General features: G+C 45.8%; 1 protein-coding gene across 1 annotated transcript in view; it reads right to left on the minus strand.

Annotated features, from left to right (window-relative positions):
• The window catches only part of LOC129096163 (nuclear factor 1 X-type-like), a 112,232-nt gene that overhangs the window by 5,570 nt on the left and 85,105 nt on the right, over positions 1 to 21,557 (minus strand). Inside the window, 11 exon segments of the mRNA XM_054604850.1 lie at positions 342 to 430; positions 2,675 to 2,767; positions 2,770 to 2,821; positions 4,616 to 4,785; positions 8,974 to 9,102; positions 13,564 to 13,638; positions 14,734 to 14,861; positions 15,346 to 15,381; positions 15,894 to 16,017; positions 16,270 to 16,344; positions 16,761 to 16,823. Of these exon segments, the coding sequence (XP_054460825.1) occupies positions 342 to 430; positions 2,675 to 2,767; positions 2,770 to 2,821; positions 4,616 to 4,785; positions 8,974 to 9,102; positions 13,564 to 13,638; positions 14,734 to 14,861; positions 15,346 to 15,381; positions 15,894 to 16,017; positions 16,270 to 16,344; positions 16,761 to 16,823 (1,034 nt within the window).

Raw genomic sequence — 21,557 nt, forward strand, 5'->3', positions numbered from 1 at the left:
TGATTGCTTTACCAAAATAAGGGCCCGAATTAGTTTAACGATGCAGTAATGAACAACTATGAGTGACGAATATTCAAACTGTTGATCAACACAGCCAGAATCACTGAGTTCAGCATGTTGCCAACGCAGAGCCTTTGTCTGAGCACCGCCTCCGTATCACGGCCTTCGCTCTGAATCGCATGCTTGTCTCTTTAAACCCCGGAGATGCCTACAGCAACGGAGCCGAGTCACGCTTGCAGCGGGTGATGAGCGTAAAAAATAAAAGGAAGAAAAGGACACAAAAACAAGAGGAGGAGGAGGATGTGAGAATGTTAATTAAATGAGGGAGGTTGGCGGGGTACCTGAGTCTGCTGGGGGATATTCAGAAAGTTGTCCCGTGTTCCGATGCCGACAAACCGGTTGGGAGCTGTGGAGCCTGGCGTGGAGTATGCTATAAACAGAGAGAGACAAGTGTGTACATGCTTTTTACACACACACATACACACTGAGCTCCAAGTAGAGTTTGATGCTCTCATCATCGTTATCTATGTGTTTTAATATGATCTCAATCTGACTGAATCACTGTCAAATGAACTACTGGGAAAAGACAGTAAGGGTCAGGGATACTGATGCCCTACAATTTATTTTCATATTGTGGGCAGGTTTATTGTTATTATCCCTCACTTAACCGTTTAATCTGTTGTCAACAAGGGGATGTTGAGTCTGTTATGATTAGCACTAACATGAAGAAGCCGTTCCCCCTGAATCTGGCTGCTCTGTTAGTCACAGACGCTCCTCAGCAGCCCCTGGCCTCAGCAGTAAGTCTCCGTAATCATAGAACCCACTGAGGATTCTCCGTGGGCTTAATCATATGGTGTCCGATGGAGGAACTGTACTCATCACCAGTGGTAACCAATGCTCCATTTACGTTTTAAAGGGTTTGAGCGGAGCATCTTGTCTACAAAGTGACACCATCCAGTGATGCCACAGGATCAAATTTAGGGCAGTTGTAATCACTTGGACTCCAATGTGGCGGCTGAGTGGAACTTTTTTTTTGCCGCGCATGACTTAACTGAGGTCGAGGGGATGGGGGATGTGTGGGGGTGACTTTGACAGGGCTGGAAACTGATGCATGAGTGAGGGTGAGAGTGTACCATATGCATGTGTGTGCTTTTATGAGTGTAATTACGATATCTTGAGAATCAGAGACAAAATTAGAGGGGGTAAAAAATAAAAAATAAATACAGTGATAACAGTCACTGGAATGAGAAGAGAGACGGAGAGGGCGATATTTATTTATATAGATGTTCATATAAATAAATAATAGTGATAATCTGAGAGAGTTGAAAGGGGGGAGGTTGATAGGACAGGAAGAGGAGAAAAAAGTCAAAACAAAAGGAGGAGGAGAACGTGCCCCCGGTTGCTCCGTCCAGTGCCCCCTCTTGGTGTGCCTCTCCCGTGGCCCGACTCTCGCTCTGCACCTGTCTGGGTGGAACCAACCAAAGCCTCACCGCTCCCCGGTGACACTCCTCTCTCCCGCTCCCCCAGTATCGCACTAATTAGACAAGGTTTGATTCGATTTTTATCATTCATGTTTAGAGAGACTGGGTCGTTCTTGTTACTCTGTGATTTCCATGTTTTTTGTTGTTCTCAATTTTTAATTGTTGTGAGATTTGTGTGAAAGTGGCGAGGGGATTGGGTGGGTAAAGTGGGGCATGATGTTTTTTTCTTTTCTTTTTTTTTTTTGGAGTCCACGCCAACTGCCCTAATTTTGTTCCCTTAAAAAAGAAAAAAGAGAGAAATAAAGGACAAAAAAGAAACAAAGAAAGGAAGATATGAGAGTATATCAAATAAAGAAAAGGAGGAAGGCAAAAAAAAAGAAATGAGAGAAGGGGGTAGATTGTATTGCCGCTGACACGGACAGACATGCAAAGTCTGCGTTGATCAAAGGCTTGCGGCTACAGAGGCAACGTGCACAGGGCCCTGCTCTGCTCTGCTCCCCCCAAACTGCTAAACACATCAAAAAGGAGGGAGAGAGACTACACTGCCTCTTGTGGTGCTTGCAGGAAACCAAACACCAGAGAGAGAAAGAGAGAAAAAGAGGGAATAAAAAGATTTTGAGGAGAGAGTAGGGGTGGAAGAAAGTGGAGGAAAGAAGACTGAACTTCAGAGCGAGAGTTGCAGAAAAGCTTGAAAGAGGATCTCTGGTTTGGCAAAGGCGTGGCTTCTGCCTCGACAGAACTGGGTCTCGCTAGTACAGAACAGTACAGTACAGTACAGTCCATAAGGTGATGGATGATAGCTCCTGGGGCTGCTGAGTGTTTGACTGAGCAGACTGCAACCTTACTGGAAGCAGACCGTCAGCTAGTCTACGCAAAAACTACAGCAGTCATCGTAGAAGTCCCAGACCTGAGCTCCTTCAGTAGCTGTCTGACATGATTACAGAGAAAAGGCCAAATGTAGCTGCACTGCACCTCGATACTGGGACTTCTAGGATGGCTACATTTGTTCCTGTCTTACAAGCTTGATGTAGTATTGCTTGGTACGGAGGAAAAATGAGCTAAGAGCTAAGAGCTAACCAACCTAGTGGAGGCTAAAGTCGGCTTCGGCTGAAGTCTGTGGGGAGACTGGGGCAGTAATGGGAGGTTTTGTGGAGGGGAGTAGGAGTGGGGGGGGGGGGAGGGGGGTGACTTACACGGAGATGCGGGTGAGCTGAGTCCGCCGTCAGTGGGCGTGCTGATGATTTTAGAGTCGGGCATGGGGAGGGGCACAGGGCGCGCCACCGGGGTGGCGGGGGCAGCAGGAAGGAGCCCGGCATTTTGCTCTGGCCACCTCCATTAGGCTGCAGACGGACCATACAGACAGGGTGAGCATGACACACCCCGAGAATATACAGTGCACAGGGAGCCAGACACACACACACACACACACACACACACACACACACACACACACACACACACACACACACACACACACACACACACACACACACACACACACACAGGCAACATAAAGTCACACACACATACACACACACACACACACACACAGTCTCTATGTAAGACACGCATATATAGACAGATGCAAACAGTATCCACACAGTATTCTTAAGCACGCTCCGACAAACTGAAACACACATGACTGCTCGCACACAGTGACAAGAGAGATCAGCAAACTCACACATTTACAAAAAATAAAGTAAAACAACAAAAAAAATATCAGTCTGGTTGAAAATAGTGAGGTAAATAAGATGTGGAAAAGTGGTGAACCTTGTCAACACACGAGGGGGAAAAGAAAACTTGAGTTGTCCACAAGGAAAGTTATTATAGTGTAATGTAAGAAATAAAAAAAAGAAGGGGAAATCAGCAATGAGAAAAGGGTGTCGGTGTGTGAGAGTGTGTGTGTGCATTTTCACAAATAATACGTCTTTAGAGTGTGAAGTCATGTGAACGAAGGATAACAGGACATGAAAAGGGCTTGATGTGTGGTTTCAAAGTTGCTCGGAAGGCCAAGTTTACAGTAGAGGTTTACAGTTCTAGCAGCACCCTGAACCTGAGTGGATGTGCCTCGAAATAATGCTGGAATTTCATGAAACAGCCGTTTGACAGTCAGCTGTAACCAGGCGTATCACTGTGGTCGCTGATGTTTTACCGAATTGCCCACAACACCTCAAAAACAAAAGGCCCAGGAAACGCCACCCTCTTTGCTCACGTTAGCTTCCGCAGTCAGTTTCCTCCTCAGCCACTCACAAGCGTCCACTGCTTCCCCTGACACATGCTATGTTGGGATCACTTTTCTTAAACTCTCCTCGGCACTTAGACGTATGTTGTGGTGAGTAACTTTCAGATACATTTTGCATTTGTTTTGGTTACTTTTTGCTTCCACCGTGCGTTATGCAGAGGAAATGATTACAGATCACAATGCAGACTGGGAAAGAGTGAAGGGACATCACTCACAATGGCGGTGGGTCAATGAGGGCTTGTTAATTGGCTATTGGAATGCACTGGGAATCGTCCATGTCTTCTCCTGTTTCCTACCACCGATACCTAACTCTGCAAACAGTGCTGATCTCTGTCTGCCTGCACGCCAGTCAGTCAGGTTTGCAGCTTTGGTTCCCTCGTAGTGAATCCACTGCCAGTCTGCCCAAAGAAGGCCTTTTCCAAATATTCGACAGGCAAGATCTTCTCCTACCTAACTGTGGGAGTTGCTGCATGATACTTCGCTGAACGTATCATGAGTCAAATGTGGTTTGGCTCACTCAGTTTTCTGCAGAGGAGTTTTTTTTGTCTGTTTTAAGCACATCTGGCTGCCTCCTCCTGTTGATGGATTTGCCCTAAAACCATTTTTCCTCTTCCGTGGCGAAGTTGCTTCACTTCATCAAGATGTCTCTATTCCTAGGTCAAGGGTCACATGACCTCGTTGCACACGTGTATCTTACGAAAAAGGATGGAGCGGTCAATCAGTACACAGTTATGAGGCTGATTGTTTCTCGTGTTCACGCAACTCCTTCGGTAAAATCCATAAAAAATAACCTGACTTTTTATCAGTGTCAACTTCTGAACCGCAGACCATCCCACATTCCCCCCCCCCCCCCTCCCTCACCCTTCTTTTGCTGAACCCAGAGAGAGCTTACCTGTGCGCTGGGCTGCCCTGAGCCGTCGGTGCACACGAACTGCACAAACTCCTTAAGCGGGTCCTGGTGGTGATGGTAGCGTATGGTGGGGTGGGTGAAGTACGGGCTGGACTGCTGGATGATGGAGGAGGAGGGGAAGTGCAGGGCTGAGGCTGAGGCACGGGGACTCCCTGAGGAGGAAGAGTGAAAAAGGGGATAGGAAACAGAAATGGAAAAGGAGAGGAGGAAGAGTGAGGAGACGAGAGATCAAAAAAACACAATGAGGCTCAGGTCATTCTATTGTTTGGTTTTTTCTACTTAAAACACAGAACAGATGTTGAGCACACATAACACTCTGCACACTATGACATCACATTAACACGCGCACCTATGACAGAATATAAGACATGCATATGTTTTAACTAAGCTAACGCAGCTGGCATCAAAGACCAGGTTGCCGCTTAGGCCTATTATTGTAATAACACCGAAAATAGCTGTGACATTCTCTTGTGGTTGACTGGCTGAAGCCGTTCCTGCTTACAAATGACTGGCATTATCCCTGGCTATTGGGCAACATCTGGTCCCATTCATTTTATAAATCAGCCCACTAGATTTCTCTGTACCTCCGGTAAGCCTGGCACCAACACACACACACACACACACACACACTTTCACAGTCCCATACTGAGTGTGTTACAGTATTTTCTGCCTTCTGCTCCCTCTGCATTTCTTTCTCAAAGCACACACACACACACACACACACACACACACACACACACACACACACACACACACACACACACACACACACACACACACACACACTGGGGTACGACACACACACACACACACACACACACACACACACACACACACACACACACACACACACACACTGGGTTTTTCCACTTTTGTTTTATTGCTTGTCGGTGATGTGTAATCAATCAGCAGCATATCCTTGCTGTGCGGTTCTGCCCAGTAGTTTGAAGCTTGAGAGAGAATCTCCCCTCCGCTCCCAACCGACCACAAAACGCCTCCCAGAGACATTATTCAGCCAGCCAGCCAACCACACACACACACACACACTAGGCTACACTGTCTGTCTTGTCTGCTGAGATTCTATGGCTTTGGCAATTTGGCACACCAAACCAAAAGAGGCAAGCTGCTAGGTGAGGGGAGCCTGGCGAACAAGCATCTGTGATTATGTCTGTCACCTACCATCTCTTGTGTACGCCGTACTCACAAAGTGTGTGAGCGACGGTTTGTTCAAACTTTCGGTGTTTTGGTGTGCAAATTTTCTGCAGCCCTGCCTGTATCATAGTTTGTATTTTTGTAGCCTGTCCGTCTGTCCGTGTGAATGTGTTGCTATGTTTGTGTCTTTGCACGTACATCGGTGTGTGTGTGTGTGTGTGTGTGTGTGTGTGTGTGTGTAATCACTGTCACAATGGCGGACTCTCCAGACTAGTATAATCAGACAACAGTCAATCTGGCAGCTCTCCACGTCAGTCCGGAGCCAAAAACAGGACATAAACCATGCAGTCCTTACCCCTGAACACCCACACTCACTAGACCTACACAACAACAGCAAACAGCTCGGGTCCATCCGAGGCGAGCCGTGATTGCTAACTGCTTCTCCCCCCCCTCTGTCTAGCCCCATTTCTCTTTTCATCGCTCTCTGCTTCCCTCCCTCCCATCATCCTCCAGTCTCTTTATAGAACCAAGGCCTCCGAGGGACATTCCATTTGGACGGCAGCCATTTTAGCACAGAGAGTCCTCCACCAGAGTGTAAATGTACACGCACATGCGTATCCGTGTGTGCGTGCACAAATGCACCCATACACGTCCTCTAAGCACTGTCTCATTACAGCCTCTCTGTTACATGACAACCCCTCAGCCTACAGACGCACAGTTTCTGAGAGTGTGAGAAGTTAGTCGGGGAACAAAGAAACCCGAGCCGGCCCCTCACACCTCTTCAACTCGAGCACACAAACAAGAGGAGAACATTTTTATAAAAAATTAATTTACGCTCAAAATTCAATCTGGCGATTTTGGATTCTCCGGGGGGGTTAGGGACCGCTCCGTGCAGATGAACAACAACGCTTAACGCTGCGACATCCGGCACAGACTACATTTTTATAAATATACTGTGGGGAGATCTGTAAGTTAAATTCAGTATGTTTCCACAAGGAGGGCAACGAGTCCAAATGACCTTTTCATGGTAGGTCTGGTTTGGCAGAGGACCAAACCATCCCTCTGAGAGACAAATGGAATGAGAGGGAGAGATAGAGAGGAAAGGACATATTCATTCCTTTGTAAAGTGAGACCAGCCTACAGGGACTTGTTGGCAAACTTGAGATCTTGGAGACTTTGGGAATTCTCTGAGTGTAGATGGAGTAACCATGTCGGTTATCCTGTAGGACCGAAAAGCTCTTATGAGGACAAATTGCCCGTTAGTGCCTCTAATGAAACAAGACCTTGGAAACGCTGCAAGATACTTAAAGAATTCTATCCACGGCTGTACAGTTGGTTCAATTTCTGTCAGTTTGTCCTTCCCCCATTTATATTTGCTAAACACTCTCAGGAGAAACCGACCAAACACATCTTTTGAAGAACAAAAGAAGAACTGCAATGGTGCATCTGAATGTAAAAACCTATACACACACATACAAAAAGAGGCACTGGGAAGAACCCAAATTGAGATCTACTGGTTGTCTAATGTCTTCTTCTTACGTTTATAATAAAGAGTAGAGGTAGATATTTCCAAGAGCAGCCCTATTGCTTGGCTGCCGGCATTGCTGCTTAAAGCCAGGCAGCAACATATCAATGCTGAAGTGCCCTAAACTAACATTCTTTCAAATGACCAGCAGGGGGCGACTCCTCTGGATGCAAAAATAAGTCAGATTGTATAGAAGTCTCAAAGAAAATGACTCTACTTCTCACTAGATTTAATACCACAGTAAACATTGTAATCATGAGTTTATGGTCTCAATTTCTGGTTTCAAGTCTGCTTCAATGCATTATGATGTTCGTTTAGTAAATGATGGTCCCTTTTAGAGCTAAATTGACCATAAAGCCGGATAGGCTTAGGGGGATGCTACCTTGTGATTGACAGGTTGCTACCACTGCAACCAGTTTTGTCTGTTTTCGGATTACAACTTGAACCCTTTCACAGTGTGTGAAAGTTAATTGTAGCATTTTAGGTCGCCTAAAAATGTCTGATTCTGCATTTGGTTGTATTTAGCTCCACCCTCTCCTGTCACTTCTGGTTGCATAATGGCGATGGCAAAAAAAACAACTAAATTGCAACAGTCAAGATTTCAAACTTCAAGTTTCAAATCGCAGTCAAGACAATGGTCAACGTCACAGTGACTCCATCCACAGAAAATGCTTACAGCCTTGTCGGGGAGGCGGGAGCGTTTGTTGCACGTTGCCGTTCGGAACGTGTGTTGTAATCTGGTTGTACCGTTTGTATATATCAAGAACCAAGCAGCAAAGGGGAACTGCAGTCTATAATCCGCGGCCTGTAAAGCCCAGCTGCAGACAAAGTGCTCAAGTCTTCAGAGCCCTGGAGCTCTGTTCAACTGCTCAACTGAGCGCTGTTTGCATAATTATTCAAAGTGTATTAATATTGAACGTGTCGCATGTCCAAATGGCACCAAATTCAACAAGGCACTCAACGGGGTCCCGAACAAAACACCCACCAAAGTGTCAGGTAGATCTGAGGAATGGTTCTCGAGATACGCAGAGGACACACAGACAGACGGACAGAGATTCCTTGCTTTACAGTTAAATGTTCACTGTACATACAGGTAAATGATACTACATAGTGCTCTTACAGCTCCATTTGGTAAATTAACACACCCAGTCAAGTTCATTTCATGAGAATAAACAGCTTTGTCAGTTTAAATACAAGAACAGAACATAAACATTACAATGGATGCATGAAGCAGTAAGATGGGAGGCAAATAAGTCACAAAGACATGGATGCAGCGGTGGTACCATGCAATGACAATATTAAAACACAAAGGCACAAAGATAATGGTCAAACAAAAATGGATGGATGGAGAGAGGCTGAAAGAGAGAGAGAGAAATTTATGCCAAGCCATGATGATAGCACTGAACAGGTGAAACTCTGCGGGCAAAATGCTTCTCAGCAGTTGCAACCGTAGGATTTTAAAGTTTTGTTTTGCTTTCTCATTAAGTATATTTAGGCTTTTTATTGTCAGGCACACGGTTTTACAATTTCTTTGTTTCCCAGAGGAGTTTTGGGTTGTAAATATGGCAATCTAGTATCGGGTTTGACACTCCCTTTCCTTCTCTCTCTTTTTCAGATAATCAAAAGGGGATTGGGGTTGTTGGGTTCATGGCAGGGCTCTCACCTGGTCTCACTCCTGCCAGCACAGGCAGCGGGTGGTGTGTGAACGCCATGCGGGGGGACCTCGTCTGGGAAGTCAGGGCGTTGAAATCAAACTTCCCCGGCTTCTTAAGTGAACCAGGCGAGGACAGTCCTGGCGAAAAAAAAAATGGGATCAACAAAAAAAGTGGGGGGGAAGAGGGAGGAGAAGAGAGAGGTGGTTTTAATCAACAAAATGTTGCTTCTTCAATTGGCTTCACTTTAAAAAAAAAAAAAAAAAAAAATATCAATTTGATTTTTGTCGAAGGGGACTTGAACAATCATGATTAGATTGTCTCATTTCCTCGTTGGTAGATGGCAGTGCATTAATCTGTGTCCTTTTGGCTGTTGGCCATTCACTCCTAATAGTTTCAATGAGTCAGTCAGAGGACTCTAGGCTGTCGTAAGTCATACAGAGATATATTGTAGGATTCCCAACTTTATAGTCATGTAATAAGGGTTGAGCAATATTTAAAGTCCTAACTGCATGTCTTCAAAAGAAAAAGGGGAGAAATATCAAAAGCCAATCTGAATCTGGTCTTTGTTTTGGAGCCAAAGCACATCTGTCGCTATAAAAACCTCTCCTGTGCCACTGTATGTTTTTTTCTGTCTCATCTCTTTCTCTCTGTATTCTCTCTCTCTGTCAGGTGCCAACTGCAGGCTCTCTCTGTGTACGAGCATGGCCACCATACAGCCACAGTCAGCGAGTTGTGGTCTGGCTTCAGTGCAGCTCACGGGCTGGCTGCACGAGAAGAAGGCTTCATTCAGAAATAGCACACACTGTACAGTATGGACACGGCAGCTGCTGAGTGCGAAAGACAAGCAGACGGACGGAGAGAGGAGACAGAGGGAGAGGGAGAGAGAGGCGAGAAGGACGTGGGAGACATGAAAATATGCGAGGGAGCGAGGGAGCAAAGCAGAACCTGTGAAAAATGCAGCAGCAGTCTTGTTTTTCAATGCGTTGCTCTGGCGACATGTATGAAATTGGAATGTCATAAGATGTTAAATATGGTTATTATCTCTCGCTCACACACACTCGCTCACACACTCGACGTATGAACGCGCTCAAGAGCACAAGCACGTGTCCAATCACAAAAAACAAAGATCCTTACAACACAGCTATATTTAAATAACGAAACATAAAAAAAATATTTTTTTCTTTAAGTTTCTCTCTAATCTTCCCAACAAGTGAGTGATGTGATAATGTTCTCTTTTTAAACTTTTTTTTTTTTTTTTTTTTTAGACTGTTGTTTTGTAGTCTATTTCTGTGGCCCCCTCCGCATCAAACAAGGCATTAAATATGATTCCTCCTCAGTTCTCCAGCTGGAGACGTGTGAAAGTCTATGGGAGTGTGGGGGCGTGTAAAACCTTCCCTCCCTGTGTGAAAGAGTTAAGTCTCAAGCAGGTGGGAGTGAATATGTGTGAACCATTTATGTCTTTTGCAGACATATATTTCTTGTTTTTAATTTTTTTTTTCCCCCCACTGTAGCGGGAGTCTGGGGGCGTATTGTACTGTCAGACAGATTCCAAGCATGAAGACAACCCCGATCCCACTTCTGACACCAATAGTTAGCAGTGATTGCTATGACACTGTCACAGCGGTGGGAGCAAACTGGAAATAAGAGCAGTCTGCAGAGAATTAAACGAGGAGAGCTGGGAGAGACTGAAATCTTGGAAGAAAGAGTAAGAAACCAGAACCTTACAGATTAAAACAGTCATGGTTTCAGAGAGGGAGTTATGCGCTTTTATTTTGGAAGTATAAAATTAATCTGAAGTATAGAAATCAGAGGTAGTAGACACGGAGAAGATCAGATGAAGATTGACATCTGTATATATAGGACGTTTTAGCAATGTCACTTAAACCGAGGGAATGTGAAAGACAGTATTTTGGTGCTTCAGAGACTGTGCAACGGTCTGATCTGGTTTGGGTGTGTGTGTGTGTGTGTGTGTGTGTGTGTGTGTGTGTGCGTGTGTTTGTGCGTGTGTGTGCCACAACTGCACTGTTTCCTCTCCTGGCAAGCTTTAGTATTTCACTGGCAACCAATCAAGCGCTCCCAGGATGACCCTTCTGTCTCTTTGCACTAACAGGCCTGCCACCAGATGCGCCTCTGAAGCACACATAGACGCAGACACACAGACACAGACACAGACACACACACACACACACACACACACACACACACACACACACACACACACACACACACACACACACACACACACACACAGAGTTGGAAAAGACAGGAGATAGTGGTTTAAACAAGTGAGGGAAAGTCAGGGAATTCTCCTCTCCCTGGTGATTTAAACCACATATGCACGTCCAGCCGTATCCCTCTACGGGCCCGTAACATCTAACTCAAAGCACCAAGAAAAGGCCCCCACCACCACCACCACCACGAGTCTCTGGTGTCTCAGGAAAATTTCACAATCATTTGGAACTAATATGAAATCCTGGTCGTTTCGTTTGCGTCCGCTAACCTCCCCCACCCCTCCTCCAGCCCCTGTGGAGCAGATGTCTCCAGCATCCTCACGGATCCCAAGGCTACACACACACGGAAACACCATCTGGGACCAGGCTTCAGCTGCGTGTGTGTGTGTGTGTGTGTGTGTGTGTGGGACGTGTGATATGTGTTCAAAAATCTATCATGTGTGTTTCCGAATTGAACCGCTTTTGTGTGATTCCCTATGTATGGATGCATCTTCATACATCGGTGTGTGTGTGTGTGTGTGTGTGTGTGTGTGTGTGTGTGTGTGTGTGTGTGTGTGTGTGTGTGTGTGTGTGTGTGTGTTGGTTGTGGAGGGAGTCGGGGGAGTAGATGGTGCTGTGGACAGACGGCGAGGCACACCTGTGTGTGAATGTGTTTTCTTTTTTTTTTGTTTTTTTTTTTTAGAAGCCCCTCGGTTTGTTTGTGTGTGCGCGCTTGTGTGTGTATGTTTGTGCTTGCTTGTTTACATACCCCCCACCTGGATGGGAATTCCCACATGAGCTTTGCCTGTGGCAGGTGGGATCCTTTGGAAAAAATCGGATACACACCGTCCCAAAATCACACACTCTCCTCTCGCTCCATTCCTCCATCTCTCCTGTCTGCTTTCGGTGTGGATCATGCTTTGCTCTAGCTACTGTTAAAGAATTATATCCAAACCCGCACGAAAGTGAAAAAAGAGAAAAGGCTGATAATTACAAAAGCTTTTCGCTTCCTAGTTTTTCACTTGGAATTTGGTAAATTAATTGGGTAAAGGGTCCAGATTTGCACGCTATTCCACATCTCTATTTGCCAAACTCATTAGGAGGTGTAGCGTCTGTGTGTGGTTCACTTTAGAGAGTAAGGGGGTGGTGCACGTACACAGCGAGGAAGAGGGAAAGTGGGAGACGGGGGGGAAAAAAAATAAAATAAAGGATGAGGCTCTGGTGCGCTAAGGCGTGCAGCAGCCTCTGTTGTGGCTCTGATGAGCAGCCTCTTAATTACATTTACAGCTAAGTGGAGCGGGAGCAGGAGAGCAGCCGCCGAGGCTCGAGTGCGAGTAGACTGGGGCAAAACCTAACCAGGGCTTTTGGCTCCTCTAGTTCACATCCTGATAACCCTTCTCTCTCTCATTAGCTATCGACGTTCGAGGACGCCAAAGTCGTCCTCTCTTCCCACTCTCACCTCCCACTGGCCTGCTTTCTGCTTCTCTCTCTCCTCCTTCTCTCCGCTGATATGTTTTCTCTCCCCCCCAGGGTCCCTCCTGCTGTACACGTTTTCAATTAGACAGCAGGGAGACGGGGATGGAGGTTTGAAGGGAGAGCTAGGGAGCAGGAGGAAGGGTTTTACACCTCTGATCCACAGACGGTAAGCGTCTTAATGAGGGATTTCATGCGAGGGAGGGATGGAACGACAGAGGGATGGAGGTGAGGCGGGCACCTGAACACCTGGAGGGGTGGGCAGCACGATAAGCATGTGCTTCTATGTGTGAACGTCTGCACAGGAGGAGGGGTGGAAGTGTGTGAGTCGCTGTGTGTGTGTGTGTGTGTGTGTGTGTGTGTGTGTGTGTGTGTGTGTGTGTGTGTGTGTGTGTGTGTGTGTGTGTGTGTGTGTGGTCTGAAGGTACGTGAGTGAGTCACTGTGCATGTGCGGAATGGGCACAGCGTGTGGATATGCCTGTTGGTGTTGTCAGCGTTAGTCTGGTGACATCTGTCAATCAAAGCGCCGCTGGGAGGAGGTAAAGCCGGGGATCTTAGGTGAGCGAAGTGTTTCACATAGAAAGTAAAGCCTGAACGAGATAATCCTCAACAAGCCTGCTACTGTACGTCACAGGAAAAGAAACTTTGATCAGCAGCAATGAAATCTATCTGATAACAATTAAACCTTCACAAATTATGACACAGTTATTCCTTAGTCCCATTTTTGGGACCATTGTCCTTACCACAGACATGTAAACACACACACAAACACACACATACACAGTATATATTATACAGATATGCACATTCATTGTATGTATATGCATATATACACATACACAGAGTAATGACTGAGCTACAAAAAAAGGTTCATTAATAGCAAATATATCAAGTGAGTGTAATCAATGTTCTAACCATGGTAAGGAAACTGCACGCCATCGTTTTCATGTTTTATCTTCCTCTCCTGCACACTCGCCAAATGGTGCTGCACTGAAAGTGGAGAAGGGTATTGTTAACAATGAGATAAGGAAAAAGACAGACAGAGAGAGAGAGAGAGAGACGGAGAATGAGAGAAAGGGAGAGCGTTAAGAGTGAATGCATTTGTGTATGATGGAGGCAGTGAATGACTGAGAACTGACACAACATCAGGTAAACTGGATGTGGGATCATGGCTTCAGGGGGAGGATGAGCCGATGTGAATTCGGGAGTGAGGAAGTGAACAAGAGAGGGGTTTTGTTTCTCTTGGAGTTATTGGGTTGTTGGGGGGATGAGGTGGTATTACTGCGGAGGTAGAATAAAGCTGAATCACAGACGTAGTGGTTACCGCCAAAACAACGGAAACACCGACACAGAGCCTTCATACAGGCTGCCGTCAGCTGTTCATCCTTGATGCATCTTGGCATTTATATTCTCAATGTCTGGAGCTATTTGGCGGCTAGCATTTAGCACCATTTATCCATGATAAATTCAATTTTCTGGGGTTATAGGGTGTTCAAAAATGGTGACCAAAAAAACGGCCCAGACTGAAAAAATGGGCGAGGGAGAGATAAATCTGAGAAAAGCATGTGACTTTACACATATATATATTTTAAGTCTCCATAGTTTATATGCTCACATTTATGACAGGGTGTTACAACTACTTCAAGTGCTTTTTCTTCAAATTGCTAGACACTGTGACCAATAGACCCGCTCCCCTTTCAGTATTAAATAAATAAAACACTTCTCATGTTTGTGTTTCTCTACAAATGATCAGTATGTTAGTCTCTCTTTGGTATCTAGGAGCTGAAGTCTTAGGTGTAGCTGCGTCTTTAAGGTGTAGAAGGGTCGGACTGAGGTAGAGGACCTAAAGGAATGCGGGAGGTGGGGGAGTGGGAGGTTTTGAGGGATGTGTTAATCACCAGAGAGAACGCAGGTGATTGAGGTAGGAAGTGTGGAGAAGAGCCAAGGTCAGATGGAGGCATCAGTTTGGACTTCGGTGATGGTGGTGATGGTGGTGATGTTGGTCAGGCAGGAATGTGAAAACATTTCATGATGCTTGCTTAGTGGGTGACAGGTGTGGGGTGGGATAAAGGGAGGGGGGAGTACCTGCATCCATGTCGTTGGGCCACGCACTGGACTGGGAGGAGCTGGCAGCGGGCGAGCGTCCAGGGTAGAACACATCATCTGTGGGGCTCTCCAGCTCACTGTCGTCTAATGACTTCCTCTTGGTGGAGCTGAGGCCGCGGGGGAGGATGTTTGGAGCGTGGAGGAGAGGAGGGAGGCAGAAAGAGAGGGGGAGAGGAGGGGTGATTTTTTTTTTAAACATATGTAATGGCAGAGAATGTATGGATCAATGATTTAAATACCTTCCAGAACTGCTAACTTAAAAGTAATCCTACAAACAAGCACTTTCATTTTGAAAGAGGCTTTGCATTTTTGCTTAAAGGATAAGACTAATGTAAAGAGCAGAACAGACACAGCACGAGAAAACTCAGAATGAAGAAGGAGGAAACAAAAAGAAAAGTTAGGAAGCAGAACAGCCACACAGGAAGACTATCTATTTCTGTGTGTGTGGGTGTGTGTGTGTGTGTGTGTGTGTGTGTGTGTGTGTGTGTGTGTGTGTGTGTGTGTGTGTGTGTGTGTGTGTGTGTGTGTGTGTGTGTGTGTGTGTGTGTTTCTGTGCGTGTGTCTCATTAGTTTGTAGGTGTTTATAACTACCTCCGTGGAAGATTTGCGTACAACTCCACCTCAGACCTAAAGCGACAGCAGACAACCAAGGTAAGAGGAGAGAAAGAGACAAGTTAAGAAAAAGACACAAATGAGGAAATAGCAGAAAGAGCCATCACACATTCATAAAGAGGAGAGCAGCTAACAGGGGGACACACACACAAACACACACACACATATATGAAGAGGTTCAGGACGGATTCCAAGACTGGGAATGGACTGTAGCACTAGATGTTATAACGAGAAAGCTCAATGAAACGGGGCACTTCACTTGCCAGTAAAGTCATCCTTGCGATACGAAGCGATATACGGTTGGCAGATATTACTGTGATTTCACACTTCCCTACAGTCTGCCCTTGGCTTCACAGCGAATCACAAACCAAGGTAGCACTGCTACTGCCACATGGTCTCTAGACTCCGCTAATGGCGGACAGCTGGACTCGTATAATGGTCACTGGTGTTTCCTCTGAGTAACATGCATCTCCTAACACGCGTACACTACTGTTGTCTGCGTGGAATCGGGAGTCGGGGCTGTGTACCTGGTGGAAGGAGGGGAGGTGAGGGAGCGTCGCCCCAGAGCCACCTGGTTGATGTTGTAGTAGCTGGGACTGCTGTCCAGGTCAGCCAATGAGAAGTTAGGACCGGACGCCGTGGCTACGGGTGCTGACCGGGAGAGAAATAAAAGAAAGAGGGGCAAGGAGAAAGACATAAGAATGAGTTAAGATACGTATATTCCAGTATATGCAGAGGAAAACAATCACACATAGTGTTAAACTGTGTCTCATTGGATTATGCTGGGCTCATTTTTGATAAAAAATATTATCAAAATGATGCTAATTTGTTGCAGTTTATATTCCGAAGGAGGAATTGTATTTGTTTTGCTGCTGCCTCTCTCTGAAGCTTTTTACTACTTACTCTGCGACACTCTGACCAGCTCTGCCACGTTCCACACCCCTGAGGTGACGAAGCAGTCCTGGAAACTCAGGTGCCCTGTGCAGAAGAGTATGTGATCAGGACTTACATACAGATACAGAAATCTTTGGTGAAATAATAGCACTATATCAGAAATTCATGGAACTGTGTTTCAAACAAAGACAAAAAAAAAACGTTTTTGGAAGAAACCCTGAAAATCCCATCCCTTTGAGAGGGCGACCATCTGCAACTATGTTTGTGGATCAACATCTGTGCGAATGTGTTTGCTAATTGGATCCATAATTGGAATATGTTAAGACTGATAAGCATGATGGAATCAATTCTGGTATGCTGATTTGACAGTGTTTGGACATGGATCTGTGTGTGTGTGTGTGTGTGTGTGTGTGTGTGTGTGTGTGTGTGTGTGTGTGTGTGTGTGTGTGTGTGTGTGTGTGTGTGTGTGTGTGTGTGTGTGTGTGTGTGTGTGTACCTACCATTGGGCGGTGGTTTGATGTCTGTGTCCCCCTGTTGGCTGGAGCTGTCTGATTGTCCGGATTCTGCACAGAAACAGGGAGGGGAAAGAAGAGAGAGAGCCAAATGGTTAGGATCCGGTTTGTATGCTACAAAAATAAAAAAAAATAAAAAAACTAATGAAAAACATACTGGTAAGAGTACAATGTCTCTGTGAATCATAGCTGTGTATACGTATCCATGCTGCCAAGACTGTGATATTTGAGGTGTGAGAGGAAATAAGAGGGACTTGCAGTATGTGCTGGAGTATGATATACATCTTGTGAGTGTGCGTGTGTGTGAATTCACGCATTTTTGTGTGACAGTCTTGTATCTAAGAATGTTCTCTCCCGTCTCCCTCCTGACTTAAGGTGCAATGATTTACAGTGTGCTGCTACGCCATTTAGTATCTAACCACGCAATCATATCCCTCGCCCTAATCCTATTTAATACCTTCTTTCTGGTAGGGATTTCGTCTGATCAAACAGAGCACCTTGCACACACACATACATGAACACACACCCACACAACCTTCTCTCTCAAGCTGTTTCTTTAACGTTTGTTTCTTTCTTTAATGCATGTTGTAATCCTTGCATGGACACACACACACACACACACACACACACACCAAACGAGCACATAAACACACATAAACACACATGCACAGAACCTGCGTGAACGCTGACCGCGCCAGTCCTGGCTGGGAGTCTGTTTAAGCTGAGGCAAAACTCTTCCTCTTGGGATCAAATGACAGTAGAGCAACACAAACACAGGCACGCACACACACACACATACGCATCTGCACAAACACACACAAACACACCTGTTATGACTGGTCGACGAAAGCACTCACATGTGCAGACACAAACACGCCAAGTCTTGGCAACAAAGGGCCACAATTAGACCTGGAGGAGCTGCAGGCTGAAATAGGAGGTGTGCAATCGGAGGTTTTTTTTGTAACACGAACGCTGAGAAAAGTCGTTCTAAAGACGGTGCATTCTTGTCCGGGTTGTAGGAAAAGAAGATGTCAAACGTGTGTATGCTTGTATGTTTATGAATATACAACACAGGCTGAGCAGCTGTACGTGCTTCTTCTGTTTTTGTGACCACGTGAAGGAGTTGGTGGGAAAGAATGCGCTCCATTTCCAGGCCCCGGTGTGGTGCGGGGGCCCTAATGCTGTTCACCAGCCATTCAGGCCTCGCTCGGCTGTGGCTAGCTAGCAAGCTAGCTAAAGGAGGTGTTTATCTGCAGGCTGTAGGTGATAACAGAGCACACAGACTCCTGCCAGCAGCACTTGCCTTGCAGCCACACTAAGCCACAGATTACTGAGCAGAAACAATAACAGACCTGTCTCGCTGCCTACGAAGCACTGCTTATCCACAGAGAGAGGGGCGAGACAGACGAGAGCGAGAATGGAGGAAAGAAAGAGCGCAGAAAATGAGAGAGGGCTTCTTTTTTCCCCCTCTCTTCTCATGCAGAATCTCTCGCTCCTCTCCTCTCTCTCACTGGCTTGGTGTAATCCTGGCAGCCATCTTAGAGCTTGGCAGCCATCTTAGCATTGGCGGTAGCGCCACATTCCAGCTAACTGACGGCACTCACTCCAAACATACGAGGCTGCGCCCCCGAACGTGCACGCACCCAGACACTTTCAAACACACACACACACACACACACACATCACACACACACACTCCTACGTGGACAAACACTGAGGTACACACTCAAGAGTAAACATATATGATGGCCAATGAAAGCTGTTGAGAAAAACAACCTGACTTCACTGGACCTTTTGCCGTCATGTAGTATTTCACCACAGGGCTCTACAATATTGTAAACACTCTATTTCTCACACCATACATGCACTGGGTAGACACACAGCCACCTTACTGTATGTGCAGTATGCTGGAGAGATATCTGAGTCCAATGCCTAAGCTGCAGGGAACGCTTTGCTGACACAAACCTTCACAAGACTTTGAGGGAACGTACGATCACAGATGGAGGTTGGTGGTACAAATATCACATAAGAGAAGAAGAAGTTTCTTTAGCAAAGCCTTCTTCTATTAGGTTTTTATTACTCTATTGTCATATTTATCTGTGGCTGTTGCAGGACCGTGAAAAGGCCGCCCAAATCATTTCATTCGCCCCGAATGTAATGATTGGACGAGTTACCTGCCTTCCACAAGCTGCTAGCTTAACAGCTGTGAGTACTAACAATAGCGATGTTTGTTGTTTTCGTTCATAATTAACATTTTGAGGGAGTGGCTTTGATGGAGGCCCGAAGGGACGGGCTGTAGGTGTTGCCGACTTTCTTGCTATATTGAGCAACGTTTGAAACTAGCGCTGCTTGAATAGAGAATAGAGTTGGCACTGGGCCGAGGCCATCTGACTTTAGCATGTTTGTATAACTACACTCATGTTTCGCAATAAGTTGATCGTTTTTAACACATTTGGATGAAACTCAGTTATGTTTATTCTTAATGTGAAGATTAAAAATGTATGTTTTAATTAGAGTCTGTTCCTATTACCTGCTAAATGTTACAAAGTCTATTAAAGTTTATCTCAATAACTAAAAAAACAAGTTCAGACCTTCTTACAATAAGAGATTGACATTGTGGAGAACCGTGTAATCGACACCATGGAACTGATACCTACAACGCCATGATGTCCCCGACATTGTAATCATCTTACTAAGTAACAGAAATCAATTGTTTTTTTCAATGTGGACATATAACATTTAGGAAAACCCTGTACTTGGAAATCCCACCCTTACCGTTTTCTTAAATGGCGTACTGTTGGCCTGTCATGACCCCCAACATGTTCTTCTATTGCAGAGGGGTGAAAAACCAAGGAGTGAAAACTGCGGCTCATGGCAGATAAGAAACTGTCAGGGAGAACATGTGCGGTGACAGTGACACTGATAGCTGTCCTCAACAACACCCCGAGGCCTCGACCGACCAAACCACAACAGCTCTCAGAATATGTAAGACAGAAGGATTAATGTAGGCGGTTTACAGCATGACTCCTATATTTTCTTTTAGAACACTTCTAAAGTGGTGATAATATCCTCTGTGCTGTCTACACAAAGAGAGAGAGAGAGAGAGAGAGAGAGAGAGAGAGAGAGAGAGAGAGAGAGAGAGAGAGAGTTCAACTCCTGAAATGCTGTCCTCAACACTGTACAATAAGATGACCTAGCTAGATACCAGAACTTTTAACAGTTCTATCTCTAGTTCTCTGAGCTCAGGCTGCCTAGTCAACTAGCACTGCACTTACAATGCAGCACTTCATCATTCATCGGAAGTCAGTGTCACTGTTGAGTCCAACGGTTCATCATATAGCTGTGTAGACAAGAGGACAGGGAGAAGGTAAGACAGAGGAGGTCTGGTTGCTGGTTATCACCGCTTTGCCAGCCGCAGCCTACAACAGCAGCCTCAACCTCCCCCCCCCCTTCTCTCCCCAGCCTCCTAACCACACATCCAGCCCCTTATCTTCCCACCGCAGCCCCCAAAGCCCTCCCTTCAGCAACCCCAATCATAGTCCTGCAGTCCCGTCCCGATGCTCCTCCACCTCCACCGCCACCAACCCCATCTCTAACCTCAAACCTTTCAGCCGACCCAGCAGGCCCCTCACTCCAGTGTATTAAAACAAAAATACACACAGATTAACAGTGTTCACTGTTTGACCTGATGATGTACAAATACAAACAAGAAGCACATGGAAAGGCTGTGCTTAATTTTTGATAACCCACTGTTTGGCAATCGTGATTCACCACTGGAACCATCAAATTTAAGGGTTTTCTCTCCAAAAGCGTTTTGTACTTCGGGCCTGACTTGGCTCATAAGTCATCTACACATGTTTCACCAGGTTTTACACAAAGGCCCAGTCCCACTTGGCACTGGATTGTGGCAAGATTGACTCTACGTGGTTCAGTATATGAGTCAGTCTTGATGAAACAGTTTGGGGCAATGGGGTGCCACAGTCATGAGCAGAAACTTGGGTTTCCCCGCCAGCTTGGTTAAAAATATTATTCAACTCAGATGTTAAGATTTAAAGTCAATTCAATAACTTCGGTTTTTGCTTCGTGCTCAATTTCTCACTTGCACTCACTCGATTTCACCAATGGGAAATTGGCGTGAAGCATTTTTCAAATGAGGGAGAGAATTCTGAGGTCAAGAGTAAGTAAGACGCACATTTTCAGCAATTGATATGAATAAAAAACATCTGAAAAGTCATGCTTCTGCACAACTAAATCCTGCTCTGTATTGTAGAGCCAAAGCAAACGAGTGGCTGGTGATGAGAGCGAGATCCGGTTCCAGTAAGATGAAAAGACCGGGATCGTTTTTGGTAGCAGTTGGCAGACCAAACCTGCGCTCATATTCAACTAAAATTTAGCAGCAAGAAATATGAGCAAATGTTTGCTAAAGCCCTTTAGCACATGGCAGGTTGATACGTTGAGGCTGGCTGGGTGGTGAGTTTGTGTTGGGAGTCGGTTTTCTAACTGTAGTGTTTCTTTGTGGCTGCAGCTTCGTGATGGCGGCTGTCACTGGTTGCTGATTACAGAGTTTCCCTGCAGGCTCCGGGGCAAATCTCACGACCCTCCCCATAATCAACATAACCCCAGTCATCATGGCCCTGACATGTGGTGCTGTACCCCCCACTGTGGGTGCTCTCTGCCTCTCACGATCCCATACCATCCCTCTGGCATCCGGCACGTATTTCTGTGGCTTTTCTCTGCATCAATATAATCTGTACTGCATTCCCCTCCTCATCATTATTTGGGGTT

The sequence above is a fragment of the Anoplopoma fimbria genome, chromosome 9 (genome assembly GCF_027596085.1).
Source record: "Anoplopoma fimbria isolate UVic2021 breed Golden Eagle Sablefish chromosome 9, Afim_UVic_2022, whole genome shotgun sequence".
NCBI lineage: Eukaryota > Metazoa > Chordata > Actinopteri > Perciformes > Anoplopomatidae > Anoplopoma > Anoplopoma fimbria.